Source organism: Pteropus vampyrus, unplaced genomic scaffold (assembly GCF_000151845.1).
Source record: "Pteropus vampyrus isolate Shadow unplaced genomic scaffold, Pvam_2.0 Scaffold67, whole genome shotgun sequence".
In the NCBI taxonomy this organism is placed as follows: domain Eukaryota; kingdom Metazoa; phylum Chordata; class Mammalia; order Chiroptera; family Pteropodidae; genus Pteropus; species Pteropus vampyrus.
The window spans coordinates 7,626,658-7,638,581 of record NW_011888848.1 but is presented as its reverse complement, the minus strand read 5'-3'; the positions used below and the strand labels follow the sequence as shown (position 1 = coordinate 7,638,581).

The following is an 11,924-nucleotide window of genomic DNA, read 5'->3' as shown; positions in this document are numbered from 1 at the left end:
GATTGAGCCAAATATTTATTGAAAGGCTGAGAACATAGAAGCTGGATCAATGTATAGCTTTATGAATTGATGAATCTTTTGCTAATCTTTACACTCCTAGTGTAAATAATCTAATTTTAGACATTCATGGGCTACATTGTCAACAGAAAAACCCTGCTTGGGAAAGAATGTATTTAAAGGAAGTAGGGAGTATGGAAAGATAAACACCATGGACTACTGAGAAGGCTTTAGGGCAAGAAACTGTCTTATTAGAAGAAAGTTAACAGAACAATAACCATGGTTCATTCAGACTCCTAGAAATCCAGGCAATGTAGCATCCACTGGCATTTTCCTTGAAGGTGGGTGGCTGCAGAGCTCTTTTTCCTTGGAAACATGATTTCTTAACCTCTAAAATGATATATTTTATTTTTCAGATATAAGACTAGAGTTTATAAATGGAAATACTGACCAATCCAATGAACTCTCATGGCCGCTGAAGCTCAAATTTTGTTTTATTACTACTTAGGCATATGAATTCACACTATATTTCTTAGACCATAAAGCAAATAACATAAAATGTCAAACCTATCAATTCTGAGTGGTAGGTGGTCAGATATTTGTTCTATCAAGTTTTTGTATTTTTTAAATTTCTAATTTCTAATTTCTTTTTATATAGGAGATAGGGGAAGATTGGGTTAAATCTGTAAACTTATATCACAGCTAATCACTTCAGATTTTATTCTAGTTATATTTTAGAGAAAATGTCGCTATTGGGCAAAAGATATTTAAGTAAAAAATTATAACAGTGTAACTTCTGATGAGTATGGTGAGCATAGTTTCATAAAGAAAGCATATTTGGATAAATCTGAAAGTCAGTGGAAAGAGATTCATTTGTGTTTCAGGAGCCAGACTTTATTAAAAATTGTGGTAGTACTAAGAGCATTTGGAGATCATTATGTTTTAGATTATTTTAGGCTATTGAAATTGACTCTGGATCACCCATTTCAGTCTTGTCCTCCCACCAAATACTTTCCATGATAATCACCTGGGTTGACTGTTGAGCTGTTATTGTATTAAATGAGGTGTGAGTTCTAAATGAGATTGGCAGAAATAAAAATACCAGAGAATAGATTTTACTATTTCCATGATAATGCCTCCTTAGGCCTGTGTCCTGAAAAGTTGCTTATGAAGAGAAAGGAGTTTGGAGAGTTAAGGGTCTTCCTAACAATTCCACCGTAGTCTATTCCACTTATTACTATAGTTATTACGAGAGTGGGGATATCAGCTTATGCAGAATTTTCCTTGAAGAATCAGATATTAAATTTGCCACCAAAAAACATGAAGTTCTCTAGACTTTTCCACTCTGGATGTCTCAATTCTGGTGTCAGTTGTCATTTCCCTGGTAGAACAGGGTAGTAGATGATCCCAGCCACGGGATTCTACACAGAGGTTTTTCCAAGTGCTGGTCAGCATGCCACCCACAGCTTGGAGAATGTTATGTTAAATTCACAATGGAGGAGGAGAGAACAATGAAATTGTTGTGATGCTTGCTGGCAAGTCACACGCAGATTCTGAGAACTCTTCTTGACAAATGGTATAGTTATACTCAGGATTCTTCACGACAGCGGACCCAACCTTTTTGGCACCGGGGACCAGTGCTCCTATGAGAATCTAATGCCTGATGATCTGAGATGGAGCTGAGGTGGTGATACTAGCACTGGGGAGCAGCTGCAATTACAGATGAAGCTTCGCTCAGCTTACTGCTCACCTCTTGATGTGCAGCCTGCTTCCTAACATGCCAGGGACAGGTACTGGTTCATGGCCTGGGGGTTGGGGACTCTGCTTCATGAGCTTGCTTACTCAGGACTGGTTCACATTTAGGCTTCTTTTCCCTGACCTGGTAGAACAGAGTTGTCTACTTAGTCATGGCATATGAATAGCCAGGGAAAACCTATTTCCAATGATCTTATGAATGAATTTTATCTCTGCTCATTCAAAAGGTTATCTCTGACAGAACCATGTACATCAAAGAGTAGAAGAGATACCAGAATAAAGAAGGTCTTTATGTAAAGACAATAGCTCACCTGAGGAGTTTGGTCATGCCTCTGCAGACTTTTGGGTGCCCTCACTTTTTGAGTCTTCTGTTTGCCTCTTGTAGTTTGTTCTAGTTAGAATTTCCTACCTGAAGTTGGGGCCACTTTTGGCCTTTGATATCTTGCTCTTGAATTGGGACAATATAGCTAACTTTTTGTTTTACAAAATTTTTTTGCCACTATTTATAATGTAGTTTATCATTTTATAACTCTCACTTTACATAACATCTGTATTCTGGAACTATTTTGTATAGGTAAAATTGGGGGAACTGAATATTGTAAGTGTCATAATGTAACTTGATATTTAAATAGAGCCACATGGATTGTTTTGTAGAGCTAATAATTACTTTTTATCTGTTTCATAATATTAATGTTTTAAATATATCTCAAAACAAGAAAATAATCCATGCTTTTTTGTTTTTTGAAAACTAGCATTTCATTTATCATTGCTCTTGATACATTATAACTCATACAAATAATATCTATATTTTGAAAAAACATTTACATTTCAAATCAAGTTAAATCGAAACCTAAGAAATCAGAAAAATAAATGTAAATTTTATCAACAGGAAATTGTGTTTTGTCCTCATGGGGAAACCCAATTAAAATTATATAAAATTACACAAAATATGACTTACATTTTAACTAATGAATGTTTGTTTCAGTGGACTATACACAGCCATTACCAAAAATGAAACAAAATAACAGCAATAATAAAAAACCCTATAGTACTGGGTTTTTTCCACTACTTCAGAATGGAAAATGCCTCTAGTTACCACTCATTCTTTAGAACACATCAAGACATAAGAAAAAGCAACCTCTGAATGCCAAGAAATCCAATAATTTTACCAAAAATAATATTTCCAGGACCCCATCTTTCCTTTATAGGAGAGTTTTGTATTTATTGGAAATTAATAATTGACTATTTCCTAAGAAGCTTACAGACATGAACAAAATCCAAGTTAGATTTTGAAATAATCATTTTTCATCCTATCAGCAATCTGAGAGCTTACCAGACTCGTGAGAAATTGTCTTAACAGTGAGAAGCTTCACACTCTCTTTATCGGACTGAGGTCTATTTGAAATAGAAGAATTTAAATTAGCATCACAGTAATAAGTATTGTATGTCTGGGAAAGAAAGTAAATATGATATACACAGATTGAAGAAGATACACAAGCATATATATTTTTATGTGTTTCCATGGCAAAACCTGTGTCTCATCACATACAGACACATAATTCTATAGCACTTTCCACTTCTGGAATCAAGCCAGTAAACCTCCATCATTCTGTTATAGGGATGATCATCAGATAAGTTAAATATCAAGATGGGTCAAGTGAAACACTTGTCACAAGGTCTATATGGTACGGGTCTCCAGTCTTGAATTATGAAGGATAAGACATAGAAATGTTTGCAGATAAAATTTGGATTGGTGCTGAGTTCTAGGGATATCCTTTTTCATGAAGTTTTGGATACTGTAGGATAGAGTCTGAACTATTTTAATTAAGAGTTCCCACCTGTCCTTTCTCAGATTCTAAATAGTTTCAAACCCAAGTTCCTGTCCTTGGACATCTCAAAAACCTCTATTTATAATTAAGAAGGGTAGGTAATCTACGGACATTATTTCTAAAGTTCACAGCCCGATAAACACACAGAAACACCTACATAAAGGCAGTCTACAAATTCAGGTCAACACTTAACCACAGAATTGATTTTTGACATTAAAACAATTTATCTCTTTGTAGCACTTTGATTACAACAGTTAGCTCGATTGACAGCAATCACTTTGTTTTTAAAAAGCCAATGCAGAACAAGCATCCACTGTTAAGGTAAAGCCGCTCATAGCTGTCTCAAGGTGCAGCTATGATAAACATACTGAAAATTTCACTGGGAAAACTTTAAAAAACTCTAGGTATGTTTTCTGTAATATTTATCTTCATAGTTATATTCATTCTTCTATGTTTGCATTTCATCTTTTGATTTTCAGTTTACTACTTTGCCCAACCTTAAGAGCAATCCTCTCTTTTAGTCATTGGAATTTCTCTGTTGACTAGAGAGAACTCTGATAAATGGTTAGCCAAACTTCGTTTACAGTGCTTCCTACACAAATGCTTTAAAAATCAAACAGAAAACCTTAAGTGTAAGATCAATACTTTTCTCTATATAAAGAGTTTCTAGGGGAAAAAAAAATGGTGTGGCATCACTTACTGGTCATTTCCATTTTCTGGCGTGCCTAGGAGAGGACAGAATTGTTATTAGATTTGCAAGAAGCTTGGGCTACACAAAACCCAAGAGACCTACTTTCTGTGTAGAGAAATTTCTAAAGCCAATTTTTAATTTTTTCATCTTTACACGCCACACCCCTTTGACCATTTTCTCAGATATAGCACCACTCATTTTCTCAGGTATGGCTAATACATTCATGAAATAGTCCTAACTAGGCTAACTCCACTGAATTTACTTCCAGACTAATTTTTACCTTATAATTTCATATCACTATGTGAAACTACTATTCATTGTCACACATTCCACAGAGACCAGAAAATGTCTGTTTATTTCAGTTTCTCTGAAGAAAATTCTCCAAGTATTGAATTACATTTTTTTTTCTTATCAGAGAATTAAATTTCTGACTTTATATATTGCTCTTTCTGGGGACACAAATCACTGTATTTGTAGTGAGCTACGACGAAGCTATCAATTCTAATTGCATCTGAATCCCCCTGATTCAGCCTGTCAAAAGAGCCGTGCAGAATGTCACTAAGGCTGCTAATGGCAACTAATCTTTTGTATGCTTTGCCAGGCTGCTCCATAAGGTCTGGTAGAAAATAACTTGGACTTAGAGTGAGAACTCAGATGACTCATTCTGCACAAGAGTATGGTCTCTGGGAGCTGTTGTTGGTGGTCAAACTTTGTAATCACTGTGGCCTATTAAGCAAACTATGTAATGTGATTGCTTAAAGTCCCCCTTGTTTTGTTCCTGAATTTTCTGTGGTTTTATTTCATTGCTACTCAGCCCCTGTCTTTGAGATTTCCTTCCATCTCTGATCTATCTCTTGTCATCGGATATATAAAGCTCTTTGAATATAATTCTTCTGGCTTTGAGCATCATTGCTTTATAAAGACTTTGGTTTTCACTAATATTTTGGCTACTTCTAGTTCTGTCACCTTGGCAAAGATACCCTATCATGACTCTTAATCCCTAGGATTTAATTCATGGTACCATGTGCTGTTCACCAACTAGATTCAACCTTATCTTCCCTCCCAGTAGAGTTTTAACATTAAAAAACAATTCTTATTATAACTGCCATGTATGATGTCACCTGTGATGCAATTTGATACGGAAATTTCTTGATTCGTGTTGTCTTCCAGAGAGCAGAGTGGGTTCACGAATTTTCTGACTTAATGAAGTCTCACCCACATACTGAAGAGCGATTAACTGTGGATGTTTAATGGTGCTAATTTAATGTAACAATGCCATAAATTCTATTTGGAAAACAAAGTTAACAATAACCAAATAGATTTGTACAATTGCCAAACTTGGTTATAAAGTATTCCATGTCTTCAGAATAACTCTCTAGAGTGGTAGGAATTCTATACATTGTTTTTTTTTTTTTCCTGAATGATCCAGTTCATCCATAGAGTCCTCTTTAACAGAAGATGTCAACTTTTCAAACAACTTATTTGCAAATCTTCCCATGCAGAGCAATTTTTCAGCACAGGGTATTTTTACAAATGAATTTAGCACACTAATTGTTTACCTTTGCTATGTACTCAACACTCACAGGCTTCAACTTGGATGGTTGATTTCTCTTAAAAGTTTGGATTGGTGGTTTAGAAACTCAGAGAAACTGATTTATAAACTGATTTATAAAAATGCTATTTCCCCTCTGGAGACTGAGTAAGAAAACATATTTTAGACATTATTAAGAAGTTTATTCACTCACTCCCATAGGGAAAGTCATTGATTTGTTTTCTTCTTATTTTCCACCAAGAGCTAAAATGAACACTACTGTTTCTGCCTCGTAACTTTTCCTTGCACTGTCAAGCTCTCGCGCTAAGCTGATCCTGCGGTTCTGGGTTGGGGAATGGCCTCAGGGCGAGCATTCATTTGTGTCCTAGAAGCACTTGTCCATGGGGTAAACAAAGAATAGTGTGACTTATATATCTTATGAAAAGAAATGATTGTTATTTTTTAACAGTATTTTAGACTTAGGTAGAATATGTTAGTGAAATATTTAGAATTAAAGTAAGGAAAGGCAAGGTTCTATTTTACTGAAAACTTAAAAATTTAACTCAACAAGTGTCAGTAAGGTTCCTCTATATATGATGCATGATGCAATGTTTTGTGACTGGAGAGGTTGCCTGATGGTATGGACGGAATGTGTCCCCCTAAAATTCATATGTCAAATCTTAATGCCCAATGTCATGATATTAGGACATTGGGCCTTTAGTAGGTGATTAGGTCATGAGGGCTGAGTCCTCATGGGATAACTGCCTTTATAAAAACGACCCTGTAGAACTCTCTTGTTCCTTTCACTATGTGAAGACACAGAGAGAAGGTAACTGTTTATAAACTGGGAAGAATAACCTCATCAAACACCCAATCTGACAGCACCTTGACTGGACTTCTCAGCCTGCAGGACTGTGAGAAATAAATGTTTGTTCTTTAAGCTATCCAGTCTATGGTATTTTTGTTATAGCACCCAGAACAGACTAAGAGGAAACAATCATATAGAGAAGTAATTATACTATAGCACGATGAATAATATCATAAAATTCTGTAGAATTCAAAGTGAGAATACTCCTTTTGCTTAAAGAGGTGGTGTGTTATACTAAGCTACATTAAATTGGTGTTTGAGCTGGATGCTGATGGATAAATTGGAGATTAGGTATGTTATAAAAGTTAAGTGGTGGGCTGGACATTCTAGAAGAAAGAACAGCATGGATGAAGGCATGGATACATAACTCTACATTACACAAGCAGGGCAGGGTCTGGAATAGAAAGGTAGATTGATGTCTATGGTAACAGAGGGGAGTGCCATGGGATCAGAAGGAGCATTCAGATGAAGTGTTGAATGAAAACAGAGTTCAAGTTCCTGGAACAGAAAACAAGACTAAAGAAAGACTGAAAGATATCTGAATAAAGTAGGGACTTTAGTTTATAATAATAGATGAATATTGGTTAATTGTGACAAATATATCATATTAATGATAAGGAAAACATAAAAGATGTACTGGAACTCTAGCTATCTTTGCAACTTTTCTGTAAATCTAAACCTATTTTAAAATAAACTTTATTTTTAAATGACTAGAAATATAATGTAATTATGAGAACCATAAGTATTTAAGAGGCAAGGAGAAGGTAAAAGAGCAAAAAGGAGAAAATAAAGAGTAAGGATGTTTAAAAGAGTAGTGTCATTTTAAAGGAAAGAGGAAAGACTTCTAAATGCTTTTAGAAAGATTAAAGAGGATAATAAAGAATTTCAAATTAGAATCCCACTAAAAATTGCAATTGTGTTCAATCCTGAGGAACCAATTCAACTGGCAGAACATGCAATCATGGAAGACACCTTTATTGGAAGGAAGCTCTGCCTCCCAGGAGGGAAGTTGGTCACTGAACACTCTTCTTGAGATTATGGGCCTCCAAACTAAATTCTTAGTAAGACTTCCCTTTGTCCTCTGTCACATAGAAAAGGAACACATCTTCACTATAGGTAAGGTATGTCATTTTTTGCCTTCTTTAACTACCATATTCCCACAATCACCCACAAAACTGGGACTATTTCAGTAAAAATAATTTGTCCATATTTGATATCTGCCAATAGCAGTTAATTCCTACTTCTTACATTCACCAGCATTCAATAGATTTCTCTGCTCCTTCCTCTCTATTTCTGTGATCAAGCAATATGGCATTTAATTTTTTTCTATAAGTCCTCTCTCCCTTTAGGAGTTTAAATTTAAATTTAGACTGAGCATGTGTATTCTCCTTTTAGGAAAATGAAATGAAACAAAACACCATTACCTACCTGGGTCTGTTTTCCGGCACATTCGATACAAACCCACCAGAACGAATGCTGAAAGTGTTATTACAATCAAAGCAATGACCACTGGCAGAATAACACCTAAGAAGTATTGGAGACATTGTCAGTTAGATGGCTATTGAATTTCACATCAAATAGTTTATGAACCAAGCAAAAGCATGCATGCTTGCTTTCTTCTTTAAACATCAATCTATTAAAATAGTATATTTTAAGCAAAGACGATTTATCTGATCGTGGGGTTTACTCTAGTTGTTATTTCTGACGTAACCACTTGATGTCAGTCTTGTAGCCCTTCTGAAATAAAATTGCAAATTAAGGGAGATAGTTCCCCATCTTCCTGGAGACTGGAAGAGGGAGGAGATGGAAGACTAGAGAAGCAGAAGATGTCCTCTAGCCTATAGTCAGATTTACATTCACACATTATATTCTTTAATACTTTATAGTGAAGTTACTGGAAAAAAGAATACACACACACACACACACACACACACACACAGAGCCCATGCTGGAACTGCTCTCGTTATAAAGCTGGTTTTCTAAAAAACTCACAAATATTTTTCTATAATAATATCTTAGAACTAGAACAGGCATAAATCTCATAAGGGGATATAACTGGATATCACAGTGGATATGATCAACATGGTTCAGGAAAGATGGGCATATGTGTGCGTGCGTGTGTGTGTGTGTGTGTGTGTGTGTAAATGTTTAGGGGAGTGTGTTGCTGCAGCAATTAAGGTGAGGCTTTTCTGTTTTATTAAGAAGAGAAGTTTGCAGCTTTTTGTTTTGTTTTGTTTCGTTTTTGTTAACACCTGCTTTCTTTTCTGACAGTCATTTTCCAGGTTAAAACAACAGTGACAAGGAAAACACTGTCTTAGGGATATACTAGAGATATGGAAGTTACAGTTAATATTTAGTTAGATATTCTCATCTGTTTGCTCATGTGTTCTTCATGGTTATCAGGGAATGCAAATAGTTACCCAATTCATTTGTAGGGTGGTTTACACTTCCATTGTTATGGTTAAATATTTGTTTAAATAAGTTCTGCTCAGTTCATATTAGACCTTGAGTGAAGTCATTCGTGCCTCCCCAAATGAGGAAGCCAAGAATCAGCAGCTCAGTACATGCAATGCTGACCTATTGAATAGAATGGCTTTACCTAACCCTAAGACAATATTTTATCATCCCAGCTTTATATATATTTATCTTATTCTTAATTTCCAGAGAAATTAATTGTCTCTAGCATAGAATAAACATATATATTACATGACATATATCTGTATCTGTTTTTGCCAAAATGCAACATTTCTTAAAAGGCCATTTTTAACATTAAGACAAAGTTCTGTAAAGGTGAACAATCCATTTTTATGGAGCTCTCTGCCTGTGCACTTTGCGTTATCCGAGACTAGCCCCATCAATTCACTTTAACCTTTGGTTGTAATTGCTTAGCACTAAGGTAAGAAAATAATTCCCAAAGTGTGTTCATTAAAACCAAACTCACAAGTAGAAAATTCTTAAAGCATGTGGCAATTAAATAGAATTATAATGGGATTGCAGGTTCAGTAAAGCTGATAAAAATCTATAATCAAACGCTTTGTCTTAATGGTAACATTCAAACATTCTACATATCTACTGCCATGAATAAAGATGTGACTGTTACTCACTGGAATAAGAGGGACTGGCTGAAGATGAGCTTGCATTTTTTGCATTCTCAGTGCCTATTATTTTAAGAAAGAAAAACATTAAGTCACTTTTGGTTAATGTGGGCCAGTCTTAACAATGTTCCCTTCATCCCCACTCCCCATTTAAGTAAGCCTCTGTGATTTATAGGTATGATGCTTTAAGTGAATATATTTGATCTTATTCTGAAAAACCTCTGTTTTGCGAATCGGTTGTTAGGGAGTTAATGTACACAATTTGATGGTTTTGGACATACACCCATGAAACCATCACCATGATCAAGGTAATTGACATATCCATCACTCCCAAAAGTTTCCTTGTGACCCTCATTTTGTGGATGTACATTATTTATATATCAATTATAACTAAATAAAGCTTTTTTAAAAAATAAAAATAAAAATATTGGTAGGGTTTTCTTGGTGAGAAGGGGCTAAGTAAAGCAAGTTCGCACTCATGCACACAAAAGTCATACCTTGAGACTGTGAAGTGTTTTCCGGAATTACTGTTGATACTGAGGGCAATAGACTGGTTTTAGAAGGCGAGGCATCTGGTTGTCGAGTGTTAACTGTAGGAAAAATTGTAAATCCGGAGTCAGATTATAGTATTAACTTTTCTTTTGAATTTTTTTTTTTCGCAGAGTCAAACAGTTTGCACTTCTAAATATCTGTGAAAACTCTTTCTTGTTGAATAAATAATAGGATGTATAGAATCATACACTAAATCCTAAGTTCATATATTCCTCCTGTAACGATGATTAAATTTGGAATCACAAAACCTAGGTATCCATATTATATCTTCAAAAACTGCCAGGAAAACTTGAGTACATCTCTTATCCTAGGCTATAGTCTGTATCACATACTACATGAGATTCTTGTGAGATGCAAATCTGTGCAAAAGCATTATTCACATTTCAGATATTATAACTTTGGGTGATTGTGATTTTTTTCTCCCATCACTTACTTAAAATGAACATAAATGCATGGGACTTTATTGGTTGAAGAAAAAGGTTGCAACTGAGGCTTTGGTTAGAAGGATTGGGGAAAAATCAGATTCCTTCATTTTCACTTTTAAAGCTCAACAGTGGTTTACACTTGTGTGCCTTATCTTGAGTAACTGCTGTTTGGTTGCATTTCCCCCACTGTCCAAGGAAAACATAAAATTTAAACTTATTATAATAATTACTTGTTTGCTTAAGCCAACATTTGCCATCTTCAGTCAGAAGGACTGAAACAAATAAACAAAAAAATTTATTTAAAATCCACTAATCTCAATAAATTTCAAGGAAATATAAATAATTGTTTTATGTGTATATCATTTATTCTTGTGAATTTGGGATAAGATATAATTCATATTTAGAAAAATTTTTAAACTTTTTTTTGTTGTATGAATTGATATCTTTTTATCACACCTGTTTGTTTGCTTATCCCTCCACTGAATGGTAAGTTCTTGGAATACATGAAGCATAACCCTCAGCATACACCAAATGGAACTCTGACCACAGTGTGTATGCAATAAGATGCAGCTGACAGCTTGGCTGAACTAAGAGGCATTTCTTGTAATTACAGCCACCTTAAGAGTATTGAGGCCATGTATAATTGCATCAAAGAAATTGATATTGTCTATGACTACATTGGATCCTTCCCTCTTTGCCACGCACAGCCCAGGATGCACTATATGCTCATGCATTTTTGACATCTGTGGGGGAAGAATAATATTTAAAAGTCTGTATCATTCTTGCCATGCAAGAGATCTGTAGGAGGAAGCTAGATACATGCCCATAAGAACAAAAAAAAATGTCAGGCTAGTGCACTAAGCAGGCAGAAAAAGGAATATTAAATGAAAGAACGGGAACTAGCTGAAACCTTGGTACTTTTAGTTGCTTTTTTCCAGTGTCAAGTGTTTCAGTAAGGATGAATGCTCTTTTGGTTGTGTTGATGGAGAATGAGATGGCTGATTAAATAACCAATGGCATTAATCCATCTGGGACTTCCCAAGGGTTAATTTTCAAGACTTCTACCTGATTACTGTCTCACAGACAGGCTAAGTGGCAGCTACAGTTCTGATAATAATTTATCTGGTTCAGATGAAGCTCCATGCTTTCCTATTTAAAACGTGTTGATGGTGCAGTGCCAA

General features: G+C 35.2%; 1 protein-coding gene across 3 annotated transcripts in view; it reads right to left on the bottom strand.

Moving 5' to 3' along the window:
* Window positions 1–11,924, bottom strand: part of EMCN (endomucin) — a 98,410-nt gene that overhangs the window by 9,998 nt on the left and 76,488 nt on the right. For all 3 annotated transcript variants that reach the window (XM_023531397.1, XM_011361518.2, XM_011361517.2), the window contains 5 exons: window positions 10,264–10,356; window positions 9,776–9,829; window positions 8,100–8,195; window positions 4,282–4,306; window positions 3,086–3,147 (listed from right to left, as the gene is read on the bottom strand). In XM_023531397.1, the coding sequence (XP_023387165.1) occupies window positions 3,086–3,147; window positions 4,282–4,306; window positions 8,100–8,195; window positions 9,776–9,829; window positions 10,264–10,356 (330 nt within the window). The remainder of the gene's footprint in view (window positions 1–3,085; window positions 3,148–4,281; window positions 4,307–8,099; window positions 8,196–9,775; window positions 9,830–10,263; window positions 10,357–11,924) is intronic.